At 43.5% G+C, this 22,809-nt stretch overlaps 1 protein-coding gene across 1 annotated transcript; it reads right to left on the reverse strand.

Moving 5' to 3' along the window:
• Nucleotides 1-13,822: 13,822 nt before the first annotated feature.
• LOC140912418 (up-regulator of cell proliferation) lies at nucleotides 13,823-18,745 on the reverse strand. Its single transcript, XM_078853039.1, has 2 exons — nucleotides 18,730-18,745; nucleotides 13,823-18,528 (listed from the first exon to the last, which is right to left on the reverse strand). Exons 1-2 carry the CDS (start codon nucleotides 18,743-18,745, stop codon nucleotides 13,823-13,825), a joined length of 4,722 nt encoding a protein of 1,573 aa, XP_078709165.1.
• Between the last annotated feature and the right edge of the window lie 4,064 nt (nucleotides 18,746-22,809).

Raw genomic sequence — 22,809 nt, forward strand, 5'->3', positions numbered from 1 at the left:
ATTCCCAGCATTCTGTTCGCTTTTTTGACTGCCGCTGCACACTGAGTGGATGTTTTTAGAGAATTAGCCACAATGACTCCAAGATCTCTTTCTTGAGTGGTAACAGCTAATTTAGACCCCATCATTTTATATGTATAGTTGGGATTATGCTTTCCAATGTGCATTACTTTGCATTTATCAACATTCAATTTCATCTACCATTTTGTTGCCCAGTCACCCAGTTTTGAGAGATCCTTTTGTAGCTTTTCGCAATCTGCCTGGGATTTAACTATCTTGAGTAGTTTTGTATCATCTGCAAATTTTGCCACCTCACTGTTTACCCCTTTTTCCAGATCATTTATGAATATGTTGAATAGGACTGGTCCCAGAACAGACCCTGGGGGACACCACTATTTACCTCTCTCCATTCTGAAAACTGACCATTTATACCTGCCCTTTGTTTCCTATCTTTTAACCAGTTACCAATCAATGAGAGCACCTTCCGTCTTATCTCGTGGCAGCTTACTTTGCTTAAGAGCCTTTGGGGAGGAACCTTATCAAAGGCTTTCTGAAAATCTAAGTATACTATATCCACTGCATCTCCTTTGTCCACATGCTTGTTGACCCCTCAGAGAATTCTAGTAGATTGGTGAGGCATGATTTCCCTTTACTAAAACCATGTTGACTCTTCCCCAACAAATGATGTTCCTCTATATGTCTGACAATATTGTTCTTTATTATAGTTTCAACCAGTTTGCCTGGTACTGAAGTCAGGCCTACAGGCCTCTAATTGCCGGGATCACTTTGAGAGCCCTTTTTAAAAATTACACATTAGCTATCCTCCAGTCATCTGGTACAGAAGCTGATTTAAATGATAGGGTTGTAGACTACAGTTAGTAGTTCTACAATTTCACATTTCAGTTCCTTCAGAACTCTTGGGTGAATACCATCTGGTCCTGGTGACTTATTGCTGTTTAATTTATCAATTTGTTGCAAAATGTCCTTGTGACAGGTTCAGTCACAGAGAGTCCCCTCGAGACTGTCACTCGATGAGCTGGGACACCACTGAGAACAACCCTCCTGCCAGAACAGGCGCCCCTCCACTCTTGTCTTGCTGCTGCAGACACTCGAGTCAGCTCTAGCACAGACCCAGAGGTTGGGTACGCCTCTCTGCAGTTCACTGTAACTGAGATTCACTCATCCCAGGGGCTTCTCAGCTAACAGGGACTTTCCTAGCACCCAGTGTTCAACCTTTCTGGGAGCCTGAACCCCAGATAAATCTGTTTTACTCTGTATAAAGCTTGTACAGGATAAATTCATAAATTGTCCACCCTCTAGAACACTGATAGAGAGATATGCACAGCTGCTCCCCCCCCCCCAGTACACTTACTCTGGGTTTATTAATAAACAAAAGTGATTTAATTACATATAAAAAGTAGGATTTAAGTGGTTTCAAGAAATAACAGACAGAAAAAAGTAAGTCATGAAGCAAATTAAAGCAAAAAACACGCAAGTCTAAGCCTAATACATTAAGAAACTGATTACAGATATTGTCTCACCCTTAAAGATGTTCCAGTAAGCTCCTTTCACAGACTAGACACCTTCCTAACCTGGGGTCAATCCTTTCCCCGGTACAGTCTTTGTTATATCCAGCAGAAATCTCATAAGAACATAAGAATGGCCCTACTGGGTCAGACCAAGGGTCCATCTAGCCCAGTATTCTGTCTTCCGACCAGTGCCAGTTGCCCCAGAGGGAATGAACAGAAGAGTTAATCATCAAGTGATCTCATTCCCATCTGCTGGCAAACAGAGGCTAGGGACACCGGGTGGTAAGCAGGGGTTTTCTCATGACCGGCAGCCTCCTTTGTCCTGATCCACTCCCTTTTATAGCTTTGGCACAAGGTAGGAGTCTTTTGTCTGTCTTTGGCCCCCACCCCTCCTTCTAAATGGAAAAATACAAGATTTAAAATGGATTTCAGTATCAGGTGACATGGTCACATGTTTCTGTGATCTCACTGCCCATTCTCCATGGGCTGGCCTACATGTACAAAGAAATGGTTTCAGGTAAATAAATCATTTACAACCAATATTCCTGGTCAATGGGAGCCCTCAAGTTGCTAATGCTCCATTGACGGCCCTCAGTTGGTGTGATTGCAACAGTAATAGAAATAAAAGATATGAACTTCTAACTTCAGATATAAGAATGAGACATGCACACAAATAGGATGAACACACTCAGTAGATCATAAGCTTTCTAATGATACCATACAAGTGGAATTTAGTGTAAAGCACATTCCAGTTACATCATATTCATATTCATAAGCATATTTCCATAAAACATATGGAGTGCAACATCACACTCCTCTAATGATACCTCAGTCTGGGACAGTTCCTCAGATCTGTCACCTAAAAAGAATGGCTCAGGTTTGGGAGTCTCCCTCGCATCCTCAGCTGTGAAGACGGATGCAAACAATTCATTTAGTTTCTCCGCAATGGCCTTATCGTCCTTGAGTGCTCCTTTAGCACCTCAATCATCCAGTGGCTCCACTGGTTGTTTAGCAGGCTTCCTGCTTCTGAGGTACTTTAAAAAAAATTTGCTATTACTTTTTGAGTCTTTGGCTAACTGTTTCTCAGATTCTTTTTTGGCCTTCCTAGTTATATTTTTACACTTCATTTGCCAGTGTTTATGCTCCTTTCTATTTTCCTCACTAGGATTTAACTTCCACTTTTTAAAGGATGCCCTTTTGCCTCTCACTGCTTCTTTTACCTCGCTGTTTAGCCACGGTGGCTCTTTTTTCGTTCTCTTACTAGGTGTCTTTAAAAAGTTCCCATGCAGCTTGCAGAAATTCCACTTTTGGCACTGTACCCTTTAATTCCTGTTTAACTAGCCTCATTTATGTGTAGTTCCCCTTTGTGAAATGAAATGCTACAGTGCTGGGCTGCTGTGGTATTTTTCCTACCACAGGAATATTAAATTTAATTATATTAAGGTCACTATTACCAAGCGGTCCAGCTATATTCACCCCTTGGACCAGATCCTGTGCTCCATTTAGGATTAAAGGCATGTCTACACTACTGCAGGAGATTGATCTAAGTTATGCAACTTCAGTTATGTGAATAGCGTTGCTGAAGTTGACATACTTAGCTCTCCTGTCGACTCAACTTGCGCTTCTCGGTCTGGTGGAGTACTGGAGTCGACGGAGCACTGAGTGGTCGATTTATTGCATCTATACTAGCACGATAAATTGACCCCCCACCCCTGGATAGATCATTGCCCGTCAATCTGGAGGGTAGTGTAGACAAGCCCTAAGTCAATAATGGCTTCTCCTCTGGTGGGTTCCAGGACCAGCTGCTCCCAGAAGCAGTCATTTAAGATGTCAAGAAACTTTATCTCTGCATCCCGTCCCAAGGTGACATGTAGCTAGTCAATATGGGGATAATTGAAATCCCCCCCATTATTACTGAGTTTTTAATTTTAATAGCCTCTCTAATCTCCCTGAGCATTTCACAGTCACTATCACCATCCTGGTCAGGTGGTTGGTAATATATCCCTACAGCCATATTCTTATTATTGGAGCATGGGATTTCCATCCATAGAGAGGAATTTGGAGGTGGGCAAGTGTGTGCACAGGTTAAGGTAGGGAGGTGCAAGAGACAGGGGAATTTTAGGTGTGTGCACAGGGAAAATTAAGAGGGTTCAAAGGAATGGGGAATTTGGAGGACAGGAAGAGGGGATAAACTGTGGTGTGCACTCTGGCGGTTTCACACTGCTCTGGTAAACAAAGCAGCTGTAAATGCAGTTTAACTATCTCATGTTCTGGTTGCTTTGTGCTGCTCCAGAATGGGATAAAGCAGCCAAAGTGTACCCTGGAATCTAACCATAAACATTAAAATTCAAAAAAGATTTAAAGGTGATACCTCCTGGCTTCACAGCATTAGAAATATCCTGTGGTACTATTATCTTTGAGAGTTGTGTTTACTTTTCAACTATGAGATTTTTAATTTTAAAACCCCACGAAATTCCTAGACAAAAGCTACATTAAAATGGAGTTACGGTTATGAGCACATATCAGTAATTTAGGGTAAAATAATTTTCAGGGATGATGTAATTATCCCCAAACCAGGCATTACAAATGGAGGAAATTCAGAATTAAGGTTAAACTTAAAAGAAATCCAAACATGTTAACGTCTGGAAATGTAGAATTAGGGTGCATAAGCAACCTTATTTTTGTCCTGTCAAGGACTCTTCCAACTTTCCACATCGTTAAAACTCATGGCATGGGTTATATTTGAATATAGGTAGGATTAATGGCCATTTCCCCCATTATTGTCCTGTAGGAACTGCATGGCAGGGGGAAAAGATGAAAAACATCAAATGTGACTTCAAAACACCAAAATGAGATAATCATATTATTGCATGTGTAAGGGGACTGTTGCCCCCTTACTAACATTCAGTGGGGGTGTTTTAGTTGCTAGCTCCCAGTACTAAAAGGGGGAAGGGTCGATGGGAAACCAGAACCCTGAAACTGACAGTCCCCAGGAACAATGGGGAGAGGCCAATGCTTCAGATCAGCCTGAATGACAGGGCGGGCAGGCTAATCAGGGAGTCAGGAGGCCAGGGAGGTCCCGTCCTCCGTGTGAGCTGGATTTGCCTGGGTCAGACAGAGTGGGGCCGAGCTAAGGAGAAAACAGGGGCCCGAGCTGAGCTGGGGAGCAGAGCTGGGCCAGATCCAGAGGGACCAGAAAAGCAGCCCAGAGAGAGCAGCCCCTGTCCTGGGAGCAGAGCTGCAGCCACCAGAGCCAGAGGGGCCAGAGAATCTGCCCAGGGAGCTGGAGGCAGAGCAGCAGCAGTGCAGAGACCGAGTGGTGGAGCTGGGGCTGGAGCTGTCTGGAGCTGGGTGTCATGAGCAGCTGGGGAGAGCGAGGGGGACCCTGGGCAGTGGGCCCAGCACAGGGAGACGCCTCAGCCAAGGGGCTCTGCAGGCCAGGCTTGGATCATAACCCCGACAGGGCGGGGGCGACACTGGGTCCTGCCACCTAGAGCCTGAGAGCGTGCGGCCACCACCAGAGCGAGTGTCCAACCCACAGCATCCCTGCAGCCCAGCCAGGGCCTGAGAAGAAGGCCTGGGACTTACATAAGCAGACTGTGAACCGCCCTGACGTTCCGGGGACACTGTTTGTGATGTTCCCTGCCACGGGGCAGGGTGACGTGTTTCCTTTAACCTTTCCCATTTTTCCTTATTCTTTTTAAAATTAATTGTCGATGAAATAACTTGCATTTGCTTTAACTTGTATGTAATGGTCAGTGGGTCAGAGAAGTGCCCAGTGCAGAGAGAGTACCCCGGAGTGGGGATACCCAAGCCCCTGTCCTAGGTGACCGCAGCAGGGTTGGGGGTCGAACCCCCCAGGAATCCTGGGCCCAGCCTTGTTGGGGTTACGAGGACTCTGCCAGACAGGAGAGTGGAAGGGGAGTCCTCAAGGGCAGGGAGGCCACTGGGTAAAGGAAGTGGGAGCGAGGACTCGGATCCTTTCGCTAGCCCACTTCACCGGGGTAGTGCAGAAGCCAGGAAAGTTCCCCACAAGAGCGGGACTATTCCCCCGCTTACACATGACATCCTTACAGGGCAGAGTTTTGGCTGAAAGAGTGAATCTTTCAATTATAAATAATAATGGGGAAAAAAAATCTTTAAAACATATTCAAATCTGCCTATAGAGAGGAGGCTGATCTCTTTTTGGTTCATTCCTTACCAACTCCTGTTATTTTGGTCAGTCTTTCTGCCAGTTCTCTTCTTCAGTTGCTTTCAGCTCCTTGAACACCCTTCAGTCCTTCCTGTAGTGGCTGATCAGCGGTCAGGCAGGTCTGAAGAATCCACTTTCTGTAGCTTTCCAGAAGATGTTGTCATATCCTATCTTCAGCTAGTTTTCACTCAATTTGTCTTTGAATCGCTGTAGCCCTCATTCCTCAGCTCTTTTCACTGTCTTCTCCATGCCACTGCCTCAGCTAGGACACTGAGCAAACTTTTGGGCCATCCCAACCAGTGAGTCAGAAAACTAAGTCTGCATCTGTAAACACTCCACTGAAAAAAGATCTGTTTTCAGAGATGAATCAAGGGAGAAAAACTGAAACTTTAGTTTCTTTCTTGCATTCTGTTACCAACAACCCCCCTGTTTTCTGGCTCCCTACACTGATCAACGCTGAGCCCTGCAATTCACCTTAAATCTGCAGTGCAAAATCCTCACAGTCTAATCCAGTTCTTTTTGAAGAATTCTCCATACACTTAGCTCTATCCGTGTGATCGGTGCCCTACTCCGCTGCAGATAGAAAGAGACAGACGGGGGATAGTAAATTACAGAAATGATACTTGTTAGTTTCGTTAGAACAAACATTACGGAGAGTGAAAACAAAGAAAGAAAGAAGAGAATGAAAAAGAGAAGAGAAAAGAAGGAAATACCACAAGGGTGTGGTGAAGGGAGGGTTAGCAGAGTGGATTCTGCCCTGTGTTATCAGTCTCTAGATCTAGACTTTGAACTGTTCCAAAAGGTTATCCCAAGGCTGGTTTGTAAGGAGCCTCATTTATCTCAAAGGAAAAATACATTATACGGGCTAACGTCTGATAATTATCTCCATTTTAAATCTGGAGCAACCACACTGAGGTCAAGGAGTCAGGGCAAGATTCTGATCTCAGTTATCCTGGTGTAAAATCAGAATGACCCCTGCTGCTATCAATGGAGTCAGGGCCAAATTCTGATTTCAAGATAATGAAGAGGGTTATAATCATTTCACTGACTAGAGAGATACTTCCCTGTTCCCAAGCATACAGTGTGTTAATAACAACTCAGCCTTGCATAGGTGAGTCATGGAAAGGCCATAAAAGCAGTTACAGGAACAGGAGGGAGACAGTGCCTGGAAGAAAACTGGACTTTCAACCTAAGTCTGTGGGACTGCCTTAAAAACCCTGAACTGTGATGGGTGATGGCTGATTTTAAATGGAAAGCCTCAAGATATGAGGGAAGTTTTAAATGTGTTATAGGAGTATAGATGGTTTAACTATTGGATTAGGGTTTTATTCTGTTACACAAACAATGAACGAAGTCCAAAAGTGGTTTAGTGTAAATGAAACAGGAGTGGATAGGAAAGGAACCTGGTGATTAACAGATCCTCCCAATGGGGTGTTGAGTAAACAACAGTAAATGTTAGTTATGGCAGGAGGAGGGCATTGAATCATTTGCAGTCCATGTACAGCACTAGCCTATAGAGAGGCTGAGCTCAATAATGTTATGGTCTCTGTCAACAGGCAGGAGGAGGGACTTGTAGTGTAGAGCCCCAATTTGACATTCCTGAGTGTACCCCTGAACTTGACAATACTGCAGTCAGCCATTTTGTATGTTCAACCGCTACCACATGAAACCCAAACATCATGCAGCTATGGTAATCTTAGGCCCTGAGAGGCAAGGTCATACAACTGCACTTTGGCAGTTTTGCTATCAAAAAGAAAGGTTGGCAAAGACTGTTAAGGTTTCATGAAAATAAAAGAAATGTTTGGACAGCTAACCTTGGTTTTAGGCCCCTCTGACATGTAAGTTTTATTGTTGTTATAAGTAAAAATGCTCGCTAATAAAAAAAAATGAATTGGTTTTGGCTGTTGCTAGAAAAATTGTCAGTCTACTAGGGGGCTATTATAAATTATGTGCTTTGTTTAAAAAAATATAAAAAGTTTAGCTGAAAAGTGTTCTTTGAAGCAGTCCCAAAGAGAGCTCCTTTAGGCAAGATTCTGACATTTAAGTTATCCAGCAGCCAAAGAGGAGACGGTCCCCCTGTGACGAAGCGGGACTGTTCTTAATGTTTCCTCTGAATAGTGTGGGGGTGCCTCAGTTTCCCCTATTCAGTTCTTAAGTATCTAGGTGGTGGGATAAGGGTGTATGATCATTGTAGAGCCCTAGAGGGCAGGTATGTGCAGGGGTCTGGACACAGAGAATGGCCAACACCCTGTTCCCTGGCAACTGATGGCCTGGGCCCTTCCCCACTGCAAGGTGAGAGCTAAAGGGTTGGAGAACAAAGGAATCAGGTGCCCTCCTGGCCCGGGAAAGGAACAAAGCCCAGAGGAGGAGGGGCTGGAGGGAGTTTCAGTTTGGGGCTGCTGGGGAGTGGAGTGAAGTGCAGACATGGTTGTCTGGTTCACTGCCCCCCAAAATGGACCCAGCTGAGGGGTCCCGTTCTCTGCACCAGAAGCTCTGTTTTAGACCATGTTCCTGTCATCTAATAAACCTCTGTTTTACTGGCTGGCTGAGAGTCATGTCTGACTGCGGAGTTGGAGGGCAGGACCCTCTGGCTTCCCCAGGACCCCGCCTGGGCGGACTCGCTGTGGGAAGCGCACGGAGGGGCAGAGGAGGCTGAATGCTCCGAGATCAGACCCAGGAAGGTGGAAGCCGTGTGAGCTGTGTGTCCTGAAGACAGTCTGCTCCCAGAAAGGAGACTTCCCCAGCGTCCTGCCTGGCTTCGTGGGGAGCAGTTTCAGAGCATCGCCCAGGGACTCCCATGACACCCCTCACCCCACAAAATCTGACTGTTAATCCCTCAAAACCAGCTCTTAACTTTAGGTAAATAGAAATGTTTTGGGATGCTCTCAACCTCCTGCGATAGCATGTGTGTGTGTTTGCTTATAAATCTAATACAAATAATTTTAAATAAAAGCACTCTTGCTTATATCAATCATATATCAAATTAAAAAAAACCTATATTCCCCCCCATTATTTTATTCCTAACACTGCCTAAAAAAAAAAAAAAAAGTTACCCCTGCTTTGGGTTCTAAAAATCCTGGATAACAGTAGGTGAACGTGACAGTGTCTTGAACTGTCACAAAGTGGATGGGGCTGGGCTGTGGGATTTTGTGCAACCTCACATCAAGAGGAATTGGAAATCAAAAGTGGGATTTTAAAAAGTGACCATTTCCTTCTTCAAATTAGGACAGAGTTGAGTTTGGGATGTGAGGCCCACAATACAATAGAAACATTTGGCAGGCTGATGTACAAAAGCACCATAATGGGGCAAGATTTGCACAGCCCAGCAGGGAAATGGAGGAAGATTATCAGTGGGGATACCCTTCTCTGTCCCCACAGGGGTGGGTAATGTGTGGAATATTTCAGTGTAATGTGTTGCTTTCACTCCAGTGACATCAGTTTTTCTTCACCCCATCTGTTTGCTAAAGATTACACAGTAGGGTGTGGGGAACAGAGAAAAACCTCAGGCTTCTCAATTTAAAACTATAGAGAGGGTTTCTCTCACTGGAAGCACAGACTTCCCACAAGACCTCTTTCTGTCCCAGGCAAGGGCCTTTATAGCGCCCCTCAGATCCCAGGCCAATCCCTGATTGGCTGCTTCAGCCTCCCTCTATACAAACGAGCCACCTGACCACGTCTGCTGAATGTAACGAGGGTGCAGGTGGCCCCAAGTGGGGAAGGCGGCTCATAGGACGGCCAGGTGTCTGGTTTTTGACTGGAAAGTCCTGTTGAAAAGGGGACCTGGCAGTGTCCAGTCAGATGTACTGACCAGACACTGAAAGTCAGGTTGCTATGGGGGAAGGAGCTGGGTCGTCAATCCGCGCCAGCCCCTGCTCAGCTGGGGCCACCTCCTCCCTGCAGGCAGGTTCCAAGTCAGGCTGCAGCAGCTCCTGTCCCAGCCCTGGAGCAGAGGGAGCCCAGCTGGTGGGGGAAGGGAGGTGGTGACAATCCAGTTATGGGAGGTGGAGAGCAGTGAGCAATGGAGAGGAAGGAGTGGGGCACAGGGCCTTGGGGGAAGGAGGCAGAACAGGGGCGGGATGAGGCGGAGCAGGGGCAGGACCCGGGGGAATAGGAGGGCCGGGGTGGGGCCTAGGGGGTCTGGTTTTCAGCCTAGAGAAAGTTGGCAAAGTAGGCTCAGAATGTCCGAGGTGACAGTTAAACTGACATAACCGATGCCTGGGGATCGGGAGGGGGGAATTTAGAAAAGGAGGATGGGGTGGGGGGGGGGAGGGATTCAGGCCTGGATAGAGGAAGAGGTGGGAGTAATTTACAGGGGCAAAAAAGGGAGAGGATTTGAGGGATGGGCGTAGGGGTGACTCTAGAAGGGGCAAGGTGAGGGGCAATGTGAGCAAGCTTGGGGGAAGCAGAGGAGGGAGGATTTGGGGAGTTGATGGGGTGGGGTCTGGGATGGGGGAGGTTTCAGGGGCAGAGGGGAGAAAAGAGTCGAGAGAAGGGGGTAGATGAAAAGAAGGAAACAGGAGGAGTCTGGGGAGGAGAGGATCTGTTTTGAAAAGGAATAGTGCAGTAGGGCAATTTACTCGGGGGTAGGGGGAGGCTATTAAGAGGGTGAGGGGCTCTGTTTCCCCAACTACTTCCTAGCCCCCAATGCTGTGGGGGATGGACATTTTCCCCTCTCACCTGAGACAGTGCTGGGCCTTTACCTGGCCGGGCCAGGCTCCAGCAGGGCCCAGTTCCAGTCTGAGGCTCAGACCTTTCCCAGCCCCCCAGATCTGGCTTCTATTGTGGCTTCCTGCGCCCCGTCCCGTCAGTCCAGCTGGGCCCCTCTGCCCCGGATGGGGCACGGGACTCTCAGGATGGGGCTGTTTGAGCTGCAGTCTCAGCCCCGACTGAGTGCCTATCCCAGAGGAGCTGCTGCCCTGTCCCCCTCAGGCCAAGCAGCCCTGGGCTGAAGGGGAGAAGATGGCGACTGAGGAACAAGCAACCATGAACAGGCTGGTTCTGTCCCTGACCTGGAAATATGGGGAGAGAACTGGGTCATGGGGTCAGTCCCAATCCTGTCCCATCTGTGTCCAGTCACACATTTCTGTCGGTTTGATTTAGGGTGACCAGATGTCCCGATTTTATAGGGACAGTTCCGATATATGGGGCTTTTTCTTATATAGGCGCTTATTACCCCCCAACCCCGTCCCGATTTTTCACACTTTCTATCTGGTCACCCCAGTTTGATTATAATTTAAAATCCTCTCAGCTCCCCTGTAGCTGAGAAAAATCCCACTCCTGAGGTTGAGGTTTAGCTATTTACTCCAACAACTCATTCACTGCTCCTGCCTCTGTGGTGATTGACCTGTGTCCCATTGTGCCTGGGCCCCCCTCGGAGAGTCCATATGGCTCAGATCTCCATGGAATGTATCCACTGCACCAGCAGCCCCTTTCCTCAAGGTGAGCTGGGTATCCCTCTATCTCTATGGTACTGTCTGACTGTGTGATGTGCTGGGGGCATCTGTGGGAACAGCCCACCCTAAATCACTGACCAACCAGGTTTCCTTAATGGCTGTTTCCTTAAAATAAATTGTTATTGGAATTGTATTTATTCTGGCCATCACCATAATATCTGAGCACCTTCCACTAGTTAAAAAATGGACAGTATTATCCTGTCCTTGCCACTTATAGCTTGGTCACATTTTCAAATACAACTGAGCTTCATAGTGCTAATAGGACCCCAAAGTGAGGCTTAGAAACTTTGGGCTTTTTGTTTTATTTTAATGAATCTGTGAGATTAAGGATACTGTTGGAGGAAAGTTTTTGGGAAGAGGGTTTTGCATTTAGCTTCAGATTAATGATCACTCTTTTTTCTTCTGGCAGGGAGCTTCTAGTTCTTGTTCCAGCTCCAGTGAACGGCCCATGTCCCCAGATTAATTAAACAAGAGCTCCATGGCATTGATTTATAGGGGTAAGTATGTGCATGTGAGCCTCCTCTCCACAGCTTTCTCCGCTATAGTACATTGGAAATGAAGACTTGCCTACAGCCACATTGGAACCAGTTTAACTAAATGTGTGTTTTTAAACTGATTTAATTAAATTAGAGCAAGTGTGGGACTAAACATTTTTAAATTTGAGTGGCTTATTGTAGTATAGTTTATGGGCTAGTCTACACACAACTATTCTTTATGCTCAAAGAGTTGTTATACTTTGCTGTCAAACTGGGAGGACGTATCTAGTGGGGTCATGCAGTGGTCAGTCCTCGGTTTGGTACTATTCAATATTTTCATTAATGACTTGGATAATGGAATGGAGAGTATGCTCTTAAAATTGGCAAATGGGATGGGTTCCAAGCACTTTGGAGGGGAGGTTTAAAATTCAAAATCACTTTGATTAATTGGAGAATTGGTCTGACTTGAACAAGATGAAATTCAATAAAGATAAGTGCAAAGTACTTCACTTAGGAAGGAAAAATCAAATGCATAACTACAAATGGGCAATAACTGTGTAAGCATTACTACTGATGAAAAGGATCTGGGGGTTATAGTGGATCACAAATAGAATATGAGTCAACAACGTGATGCAGTTCCAAAAAAAATGGCTAATATTCTGGGGTGTATTAACAAGGGTATTGTATGCTGCTCTACTTGGCATTAGTGAGGCCTCAGCTGGAGTACTGTGCTCAGTTTTGGGAGAGATAGAATCCAGAGGAGAGCAACAAAAATGATCAAAGGTTTAGAAATCCTGACATATGAGGAAAGTTAAAATAACTGGGCATACTTAGTTTTGAGAAAAGAAGACTGAAGGAGGACCTCATGACAGTTTTCAAATATGTTAAGGGCTGTTACAAAGAGGACTGTGACCATTTGTTTTACATGTCCACTGAAGGTAGGACAAGAAATAATGGGCTTAATCTGTAGCAAGGGAGATTTAGGCTAGGTATTAGGAAAAACTTTCTAAGTCTAAGAGTAGTTAAGCTCTGGAATAGGAAGTTTGTGGGATCCCGATCCTTGGAGGTTTTTAAGAACAGTCTGGACAAACACCTGTGAGGGATAGTCTACTTGATCCAGTCCTGTCTTCGCAGGACTTGATAGACTTGATGGTTCCTCAAGGTCCATTCCAGCCCTGCATTTCTGTGATTCTTTGATTTTAGGACCTTGGAAAAAGCCACCTGGGAACTGTACAGAAGATCAAACAACAACCAAACATAGCATTTTAGAATTTTATTTTTAACTGTAAATGCACAAATAGACTGATTAACCCATGGCTTCCTTTGTGTAACTGGAAAATAAAACACACAGATATAGTATATATAGAAAAATCTAGAAAAGCTTTCATAATATTGTAGGAATTGCACCATGACAAACCTAGTGTGCATTTCAAGCAATTTGAAAAATCTGTCTTAAAATATTAGGGAAAAAAAAAAAGGGATCGTGTGGGTTTTGCTGCTGTGGGAACCTGGGACACAGTTTCACCCTATAGTCAGAATATCTGACACTGGACACCATTTAAATGAGAGTGCAACATCTATTCACTCCATGCCTTGTCTCTTGTTCTTTGTCCCCTTTGGGATAGGTAGTTAGCACACCACAAGATGATAGTAGGGAATAGTCCTACACAGAGAGCTCAGGGCCTGCATCTAGGGCCAGTACCAGTACAAATAGTGCAAAGTGAAATCCTTAGGCCCCACTTAGGTACCGTGTGGGCCCTGTTTGTATATTATTTTGTCTGGAGATTACCCAGGTTATACTAATATTAAAATGTGTTTTTATACCTTGATGTAGCACAAGTGGATAAATTATCTATTCTTGGGGCTAACATCACAATTGGAGCACTTCTCTGGGCGCCAGATGACAGTTTCTTCCACTGAAACTCGGCTGCCGAAGACAAATTTTCTAGATGTATCTAAGGTAATTCGATGAGTTCAGAAATCCCAATTTTGAATGCTTTACTTGTTGTTTGTAGAACAAATTGTCATGAAAAAAACCCTTTGTGTTTCTATTGAGCTCCATTTGGAAGCTGCAAACTCAAATTGAGTTTTCTCACATGCTGTTTAAATACTCTGTAGGAAATATATCTCACTGTTGTAGGTGTACCAGCATATACATCCCATTTAAACAGGCTCTCAGTATATTGGCTTTTTCATATTGAAGACTTCCTCCAGGCTCTCCAGTGCGTGCTCTTTGGTTATTTCCCCCCAGTCTCTTGGGAGATCAGCTGGTTCAACATCATACTCTTTAGCAAACTGTTCATTGAACTCCTTAAACACAAACTTCCAGTAATTGGAAGCACTGAGGCTGGGATCTGGCTGAATGCACCAGTCTGGGTAATAGCAGCGATAATCTTTGTAGGGATGAGGTTTCCATTGTGTGTCTGAATTTCTAAATTTCTCATTTGAAACCACATCTTCAGAACATGAGGAATGTTCAAGCCTTTGTGTGTTGTTACTTCCATCATGCCATAATCCTTTAGGCCGATGTACAGTTGCAAAGTGCTCTTTATGGTCAGTACCTCCTGCTTCACAGGGGACTTTACAGAATGGACACTGCTTCCCACAGCCAAACATTCGCTTATAGATTTCATCCTGGGGCTTCAACGACAGCTGCGAGAGTTTAGTCTCCATTTCCAAACTTTTAAATTGAACTAAGATTTCCTTTTCCAGATTAGGAAGAAAAGACCGAATAAAAGCAGAGAACTCATCCGTATTTTCTGTGTTTATAAACCGTATCCCAATTAAATTTTCCTTAGATATGATCAGGTCTGTCTGCAGCAATTGACAAAAGTTGTCTAAAAAGGCAGAAACTGTGTCAATCTTTTTTATTCTGGAGTTTTCTAGAGCCTCCATGACTTTTTTTATTATTTTGGACAGACTTTCTCTTTCCAAATCTTCCAAACTGTCTGTCTGTCTATAGTGATCTAGCAGGCATCTCCATACCCATGTTTTGACAAACACTTCATAGCTTTTAATATATTTCACATAGTTACTGAAATTCATCTGCTTCAGCAGCTTCTTCTGCATAGTGAACTGGAAGGAGCTCCGGTTGTTGTATTCAGTGGACTGTCCCCTCCTGAGAAAGTCTTCCACTATCTCTACCCCTAGTCTCTTGTTGACATAGTCTAGCAGGGCAGGTCTCAGACACCGATCACAGAAATCCTTGGCCCTTCTTTGGCAGGCATCCTCCTTGTGCAAGTAAAGGTCTCTAAATCTTGAGAGATAGTGAGGTTTCTGTTTCTGCAGATGTTTCTGAGGATCATTTTCATTGACAAAATCTTCGTGCATTTTCTGAAATGCATGAGCCACTTCCCCCAAAATGTGAAGCTTCAGATCAACTTCAAAGAGACCGCTAGTATGAAGTTTTGAAACATCCTCCTGTTGGAGCCTCTCATTGATCATGTACAACAATTCTCTGCAATAGGTTTCATGATAGCCGAGTTTGGAATTTACAATTTTTTCACCATAACTTCTGCATTGGTCCATTAAGGATTTGACAAGTTCCTCTGCTTTATAGCGGAGTTCCTGTGTCAAACCTTTTCTTCTGGTTTTCAAACCACGTGTGTCTATATATTCCTCTTTCATCTTGAAAGAATTCATTTTATAATTCAACAAGTTTCCTGCTTCTTGTAGCTTCTTATTCACTGCACTTCCACGATTCCCCAGGTCCCTTCTCAGCTGGAACTCCACATCCTGATAAATGTCACATTTTGGTAAAGAGAAAGGGTTTAACTCTCTTAATGATTTTTTCCACATTTTTTCAAATTCTGCTTCCACTTCTTTATTGTCTAATTCACATTCCCTCTTCCCATGATCTTCCAAAATCTTGCCAACTTTCCCTTCAATTTGTTTCATACATTCAGTCAGGATATTGTCTATCTTGTGTTGGCCTTCTTTAATGTGAATGGTTTCCTCACACTTATACATGGAATAACGTTCAAGTTCTTCTTTGAGGCTTTTTGCACTCCTGGTGAAATCTTCTGCATACTTTTCTATCAAGTGAAGATTTGTTGCTCGACTTTCAAAATACTGTTGTAAATTATTCAAGATCCTTTGTTCACCACACAGTAACTTCTCCTGCATCTCATCTTTTAAGTTACCAACATGCAGTTCATCAGGGGTATGATTATGAATTAGAGTTTCTTTTTCTAATACCCAGAGATGCATTTTCTTGCGGAAACCCCACTCCCACTCTGCATACTTGGCAGACAGCCGGTTGTAGGCCTCAGCTATGAGGCTGTTTCTGAAGCTGAAGATGAAGTTCTCGTGTTTTATAGCATGCCATAGACTCTTCACCCATTCGATAAATTGAGGAATGTCTTTGGGAGCTCTGTTGTCTGAACATTTCATTAATTCATACAGATATTTCTTTAATTCGCACACACTTTCACTGTATCCTATATTCACTGGAGCCATGGGAGGGACTCCATGCCACAGGCCAGGGATGTACCAATTGTGTTTTTCTGGCTCATACTCCATAATATCAGAAAATGTCATTTCCCTGCTTAGTTTTTCCATCTTTGCTGCAGCTTTGGTCATTTCGTTCAGCTGTTCCAGGAGGTGTTTCCTGTCCCGCATGTTTTGTTTATAAGCAGACACATCACTGACATTCTGATGCACAAATTGGCAATTACGCTTTTGTCCTATTTCTTCCATTCTGAGAAAGGCATGGACCACAATTTGCAGAACATCCTTCATTTCAGTGGCATTCTCCATGGCCAAGTTAACAATCGTTATGTCACTCAGTCCAATCACCAGGGTGGCCAGCTCATTGTCATGTTCATAACTATCCTCTTGTTTGGCCAGTTCAGGGGCTTTCAAACCTTCTGCATCTATCACCAGGATGAAATCACAACCCAATTCCTGCTGAAAGTTCTCTGCCACTTTAATGAGTGACATGAAGGCTCCTTTTGTACATCGGCCACTGCTCACTGCAAACTGCAGGCCGAACATGGTGTTGAGGAGGGTGGATTTCCCAGTGCTCTGCACTCCCAGCACCGATAGAACCAGCATTCTGGACCTTCCCCCCAGCTTGGCATGGAGCTCAGTTAGAACATCTGTCACCCACTGCAGTGGGATGTTGGATGCATCTCCATCGATGAGCTCCATGGGAAACCCTTCCAGCATCAGGTCAGCTGCTATGCCTGGGACATGGAGGAACTGCCTTTGCTTTTCTGCCTTGATTCCTTTTTTCCCCATTGAGCACTCTGCTTCATAAAACTGCCCTAACTCACGAATGAAATGTTCAACACCTAAGGTACTGGCATCTTCCTTGAGGTTATCTCCTAATGGTTCACATTTTGATTTATATTCAGCCCATAGTTTAGAAAGATTCTCCCTAGATATACAATCCAGGTCAAATTTCATCCAGTTCAGGAAGTAATGTCTCTCCACTGGAAGTAACTCTAACCCTATCCCATGAAGAAACTTACTCAAACTATGAGTCAGGTTGAATTGATTCTGCTGTGTTCTTAACGCCAATAATTCCTCTCTCAGCTGAGATTTATATTTCTCTGTGGGGGTGTTCGATTGCCGTTTCATACGGCACAGTTCTTTTTCCACCTTAGCCAGGTTTTTCCATAGATCTCCTTGGAGCTTCAGCATTTCACTCCTGTACTTTGGCAAATCTTTTACCTCCTTAGTTATTTCTTTAGAACACTTTCTTGCATTCTGACATTCCTCACAGTCCTCATCTATCAGGATTTTTAATTCTTGGGCTGTCACAACCATGTCTTCAATACTCACTGTCTTGGGAGAAGAGTTCATTATGCTCCCTATAGTGGATTGCAGTGATTTAAGAAAAGCTGTCTTATTGCTGGTCCTGTCTTTCACCAGTAGTTGTGATCTATTCAGTTTTAGTATTGGGGCTAATTTATTCAGGAATTCCAGGGTTTCGCTGTGTTTCCCAGGTTGGGCCTTGAGGATGAAGTAGTATTTAGTTGTTGATGCTTTCAGAGAGGATAACAGTTTATATTCTCTTTCACTGACTCTGTCAGTAACTATGAACACTGCTGTTGAGACCTCTGTTAAAAAGCGAAACTGTAGACCGTGAGACTCAATGTCTCCACGCAGATTTGTAACCGCAATGGCTTCTGGGAAGATATCTGAATTTTCCCTTCCTCTAGGAAAATACCAGGAAATCTCTACCAGTCCATTGGCGATTTCCCGAGGGATGGTCCCAGACTCCATGTCCCGATGGACAAAGAAATCCTGGTGCTGCTGGGAGGAGCTGAGTAGCTCATTGAGAAGTTTAGACTTGGAGAAGCTGCAGCTCCCCATCTGCACAAAGGAAATGGTTGGCATTTTTGTGAGCACCAGGCTCTCCTCTCTGAACCCTGTGCTCTCTGCCAAGGAGTGCGGCCTCCACTTCCTCACAATGTCCCTCATGGCCCACAGCATTAGGGTGCATGTCGGGGTGTCGAGGGCAGGCAGTAGCAGAGGGAGGGCAAACTGGCACATGGACATTTTTGACAGGATTTGCTGTTGTAGGAAACTGTCTGAGCAACACAGAATGGCACAGAGAACATCGAGGGGGTGCAGAGAATCATTAGTGTCAGTGTTCAGAACAGTGAAAATATCATCAATATCCATATCTTCTTCATCCTCATTGGTTCCTTGATCATCAGATACCATCTGCACTAGACTTGTGTTTCTGGCCGTCCCATTCAAAGCCATGACCTTCCTCAGGAAATGCCATGGTAAATCTCCTAAAGTCTGAGGAGTCCAGTTCTGTAGACTTTCCAACCTGATTTCCAGGACATCCCTAAGTCTGAGCTTCTTGCTTTTGTGCTGCTCCAGGTTTAACTTGGAGAGGATGTTCTGAAATGCTCTTCTTTCTACTGAAATATGTTAAGACATGAAAATTAATTTCAGAATAATTTGTTATGCATACATTTTTTACACATTTTTATTTTGACAATGTGGTTGTTACTTAAGGATTATATATACCATTAGCTTGTAAATGCCAGCTATATTTAAAGTTGCTTAACGGTTGCCACTAGCACCCATATTTAAAGTGACCTACAATTATTAGGGTGTACATATGGTGTTCTCCATATCCCCAGTATATCTGAAGAATTGCCCATGGAAGATTTTTTTAAAAATATGAAACTGTGTAATTTTTATATCTCTGATAACCTTGTCATTTAATCATTCACTGGTTTTATGTTACCTTTTCACAAAGCTGCATGGGAAAACTTCCATATCAAGAGAGGTTGAAAAGATGAAGCTTGTGTGCTTTAGAGAGGAGGTGAATAAAAGGAGACGATAGAAAGTAATTCAGTGCAGGGATTGTCTCTTTTATATGCTTGTACAGTGTTCAGCGCAATGAGGCTCCAATCGCTATAGTGACCTTTGGGCACTTTAGTAATTTAAATATTTAATAATAATGGGATGGAAAATAGTTCCTGTTGTAGAGAAGGTAGTTCAGGCACTTTTATTCACCCTTTCTCGTAATACAAGAAAAATGGGGATGGTTAAATAAACTGAAAGGCAGCAAATTTAAAATGTATAAAACAAAACACTTTATTACACAACGTATAATCAACCTGAAGACCTCGTTATGGAATAATGAATCATTCCATAGTTAAGGATGTAATTAAACATCAAATATAGGCTGGATTCTGTGCCTCCTCCACACACACACACACACACACCCTTTCTAAAATCCACCAAAAAATCGTCATTTGGTCTCCAAATTCATAGGTTTTGGTCTGGGCATAAAGTAGTATAGTCTGTTAACTCTGAAGTGACTTGAGGGAGTGGTTCTTGAATTCTGACATCCTGATCACTAGAATGGCCAAAACCACAACAGCTTCAGAAAGAAGGAGAGAAACAACCATCCTTTCCTGGTCTCCACTACCTGAGATCTAGTGTTCCAAAACTTTGGTTGATCAAAGTCAAATTTTAAAATGTAGCTATGGTATGTTAGTACCTACTAGCTAAGTATATAATATCAAAGGGGTTCTGAAGACCTAACTTTGTATTTAAAAACAAGTAAGTTCCTACCCTTTTCCTTGCAAAGACAAAAAAAAAATAATTCCTGTCATGGGGGTGAATTGTCAACAGAACAAAAAATGAATTTATTCCCCTAAAAGGTTCACAGACTTCATAACACTCGTGCAGGTCTAAGTACCTGAGAAGACTACTAAAGATACTGAGGGTTAATAGCTTCTACAGGTCTCAGGAGGGTTTTGGGGAAATATCTCCCCAGCCTTCTCCCCTGCAGCCCAGCCCCTGGTCCCTGAAGGCCTCCTGATGCCCTATGACAATTCTGTGTGGCTCACAGCTCCTGGCAAGCCCCTCATGCTCCTGTCATTCTTCTTCTATGTCACCCTTTCCTCCCAAGACTCAAAAACTAAAGCAAAAATATTTTAAAGTACATCAGAAATAGACCACCTGCCAAACAACCAGTGGGGCCACTGGACGATGGAGATGCTGAACGAGCACTTCAGAGAGATAAGGCCAATGCAGAGAAACTTAATGAATTCTTTGCATCAGTCTTCATTGCAGAGGACCTGCGCTTATGTTGGTGTAACTTATGTTACCTGGGGGTGGGGGGAGCTTATTCACAACCTGAGCAATAGAAGTTATACCGACATAAGTGGTAGTGTAGACATAGCCAAATATAAAATTGCAGAACTATCAAGTGTGGTATGTAATCTATAACTTAAATCAGCTTCTGTACCAGATGACTGGAGGATAGTTAATGTGACATCATTTTTTTAATGATGGTGATTAAAATGATGATGATCCAGAGGTGATCCCGACAATTACAAGCTGGTAAGCCTAACCTCAGTACCCGGCAAACTGGTTGAAACTATAGGAAATAAAAGAATTATCAGACACCTAGATGAACACGATTTGTTGGGGAAGAGTCAACATAGTTTCTGTAAAGGAAAATCATGCCTTACCAATCTACTAGAATTCTTTGAGGGGGTCAACAAGTATGTGGAAAAGGGGGATCCAGTGAATATAGTGTATTTAGATTTTCAGAAAGCCTTTGACAAGGTCTTTCACCAAAGGCCCTTAAAGAAAGTAAGCCCTCGTGGGATAAGAGGGTAGGATCTCTATCATGGATCAATAACTGGTTAAAAGATAGGAAACAGAGGGTAGGAATGAATGGTTAATTTTCCAAATGGAGAGAGGTAAATAGTGGTGTCCCCTGGGATCTGTATTGGGACCAGTGCTGTTCAACATATTTATAAATGAGTTGAAAAAAGGGGTAAACAGTGAGGTGGCAAAGTTTTCAGATAAAACAAAATTACTCAAGATAATTAAGTCCAAAGATAACTGTTGCACTTACAACAGGATCCCACAGAACTGGGTGACTGAGCAACAAAACAGTGGATGAAATTCAAAGTTGATAAATACAAACTAATGCATAATGAAAAACATAATCCCAACTATACAGACAAAATGATGGGGTCTAAATTACCTATTATCACTCAAGAAAGAGATCTTAGAATCTTAGACTCACAGGACTGGAAGGGACCTCGAGAGGCCATCAAGTCCAGTCCCCTGCACTCATGGCAGGACCAGCACCATCTAGACCATCCCTGACAGGTGTTTGTCTAACCTGCTCTTAAAAAGTTCCAATGATGGAGATTCCACAACCTCCCTAGGCAATTTATCCCAGTGCTTAACCACCCTGACAGTTAGGAAGTTTTTCCTAATGTCCAACCTAAACCGCCCTTGCTGCAATTTAAGCCCATTGCTTCTTGTTTTATCATCAGAGGCTAAGGAGAACAATTTTTCTGCCTCCTCCTTGTAACAACCTTTTAGATACTCGAAAACTGTTATCATGCCCCCCAGCTCAGTCTTCTCTTTTCCAGACTAAACAAACCTCATTCTTTTAATCTTCCCCCATAGCTCATGTTTTCTAGACCTTTAATAATTTTTGTTGCTCTTCTCTGGACTTTCTCAAATTTTTCCACATCTTTCCTAAAATGTGGCACCCAGAACTGGACACAATACTCCAGTTGAGGCCTAATCAGCATGGAGTAGAGTGGAAGAATTACTTCTCATGTCTTGCTTACAACACTCCTGCTAATACATCCCAGAATGATGTTTGCTTTTTTTGCAACAGTGTCACACTGTTGACTCATATTTAGCTTGTGGTCCACTGTGACTCCTAGATCCCTTTCTGCAGTACGTGGTCATTTCCCATTCAGTATGTGTGTAACTGATTGTTCCTTCCTAAGTGGAGTACTTTGTATTTGTCCTTATTGAATATCACCCTGTTTACCTCAGACCATTTCTCCAGTTTGTCCAGATCATTTTGAATTTTCATCCTATCCTCCAAAGCACTTGCAACCCCTCCCAGCTTGGTATCATCTGCAAACTTTATAAGTGTACCCTCTATGCCATTGTCTAAATAGTTGATGAAGACATTGAAAAGAACCGGACCCAGAACTGATCCCTTTGGAACCCCGCTCGTTACGCACTTCCAGCCTGACTGTGAACCATTGATAACTACTCTCTGGGAATGGTTATCTAACCATTTGTGCACTCACTTTATAGTAGCTGCATCTAGATTGTATTTCCCTAGTTTGTTAATGAGAATCTTAACAAACTAGGGAATCTTAGAGTCTTAGTGGATAGTTCTTTGAAAGCATCCCCTCAATGTGCAGTGGCAGTCAAAAAAGCTAACAATGTTGGGAACCATTAGGAAAGGGATAGATAATAAGAGAGAAAATATCATAATGCCACAATATAAATCCATGGTATGCCCGCACCTTTGATTATTGCATGCAGTTCTAGTTGCCTCACCTCAAAAAAAGATATATTAGAATTGGAAAAGGTGCAGAGAAGGGCAACAAAAATTATTAAGGGCATGTGTCAGCTTCTATATGAGGAGAGGTTAAAAAGACTGGGACTTTTCAGTTTGGAAAAGAGACAACTAAGAGAGGATATGATAGAGATCTATAACAACTTGAACAATGTGGAAATGAATAAGAAAGTGTTGTTTACTCCTTCACATAACAGAAAAACCAGAGTTCACCCAATGAAATTAATAGGAGGCCAGGTTTAAAAGAAACAAAAGGCAGTACTTCTTCACACAACACACAGTCAAGCTGTGGAATTTGTTGCCAAAGATGTTGTGAAGGCAAAAAGTACAA

Source organism: Lepidochelys kempii, chromosome 6, assembly GCF_965140285.1.
Source record: "Lepidochelys kempii isolate rLepKem1 chromosome 6, rLepKem1.hap1, whole genome shotgun sequence".
Classification (NCBI taxonomy): Eukaryota; Metazoa; Chordata; order Testudines; family Cheloniidae; genus Lepidochelys; species Lepidochelys kempii.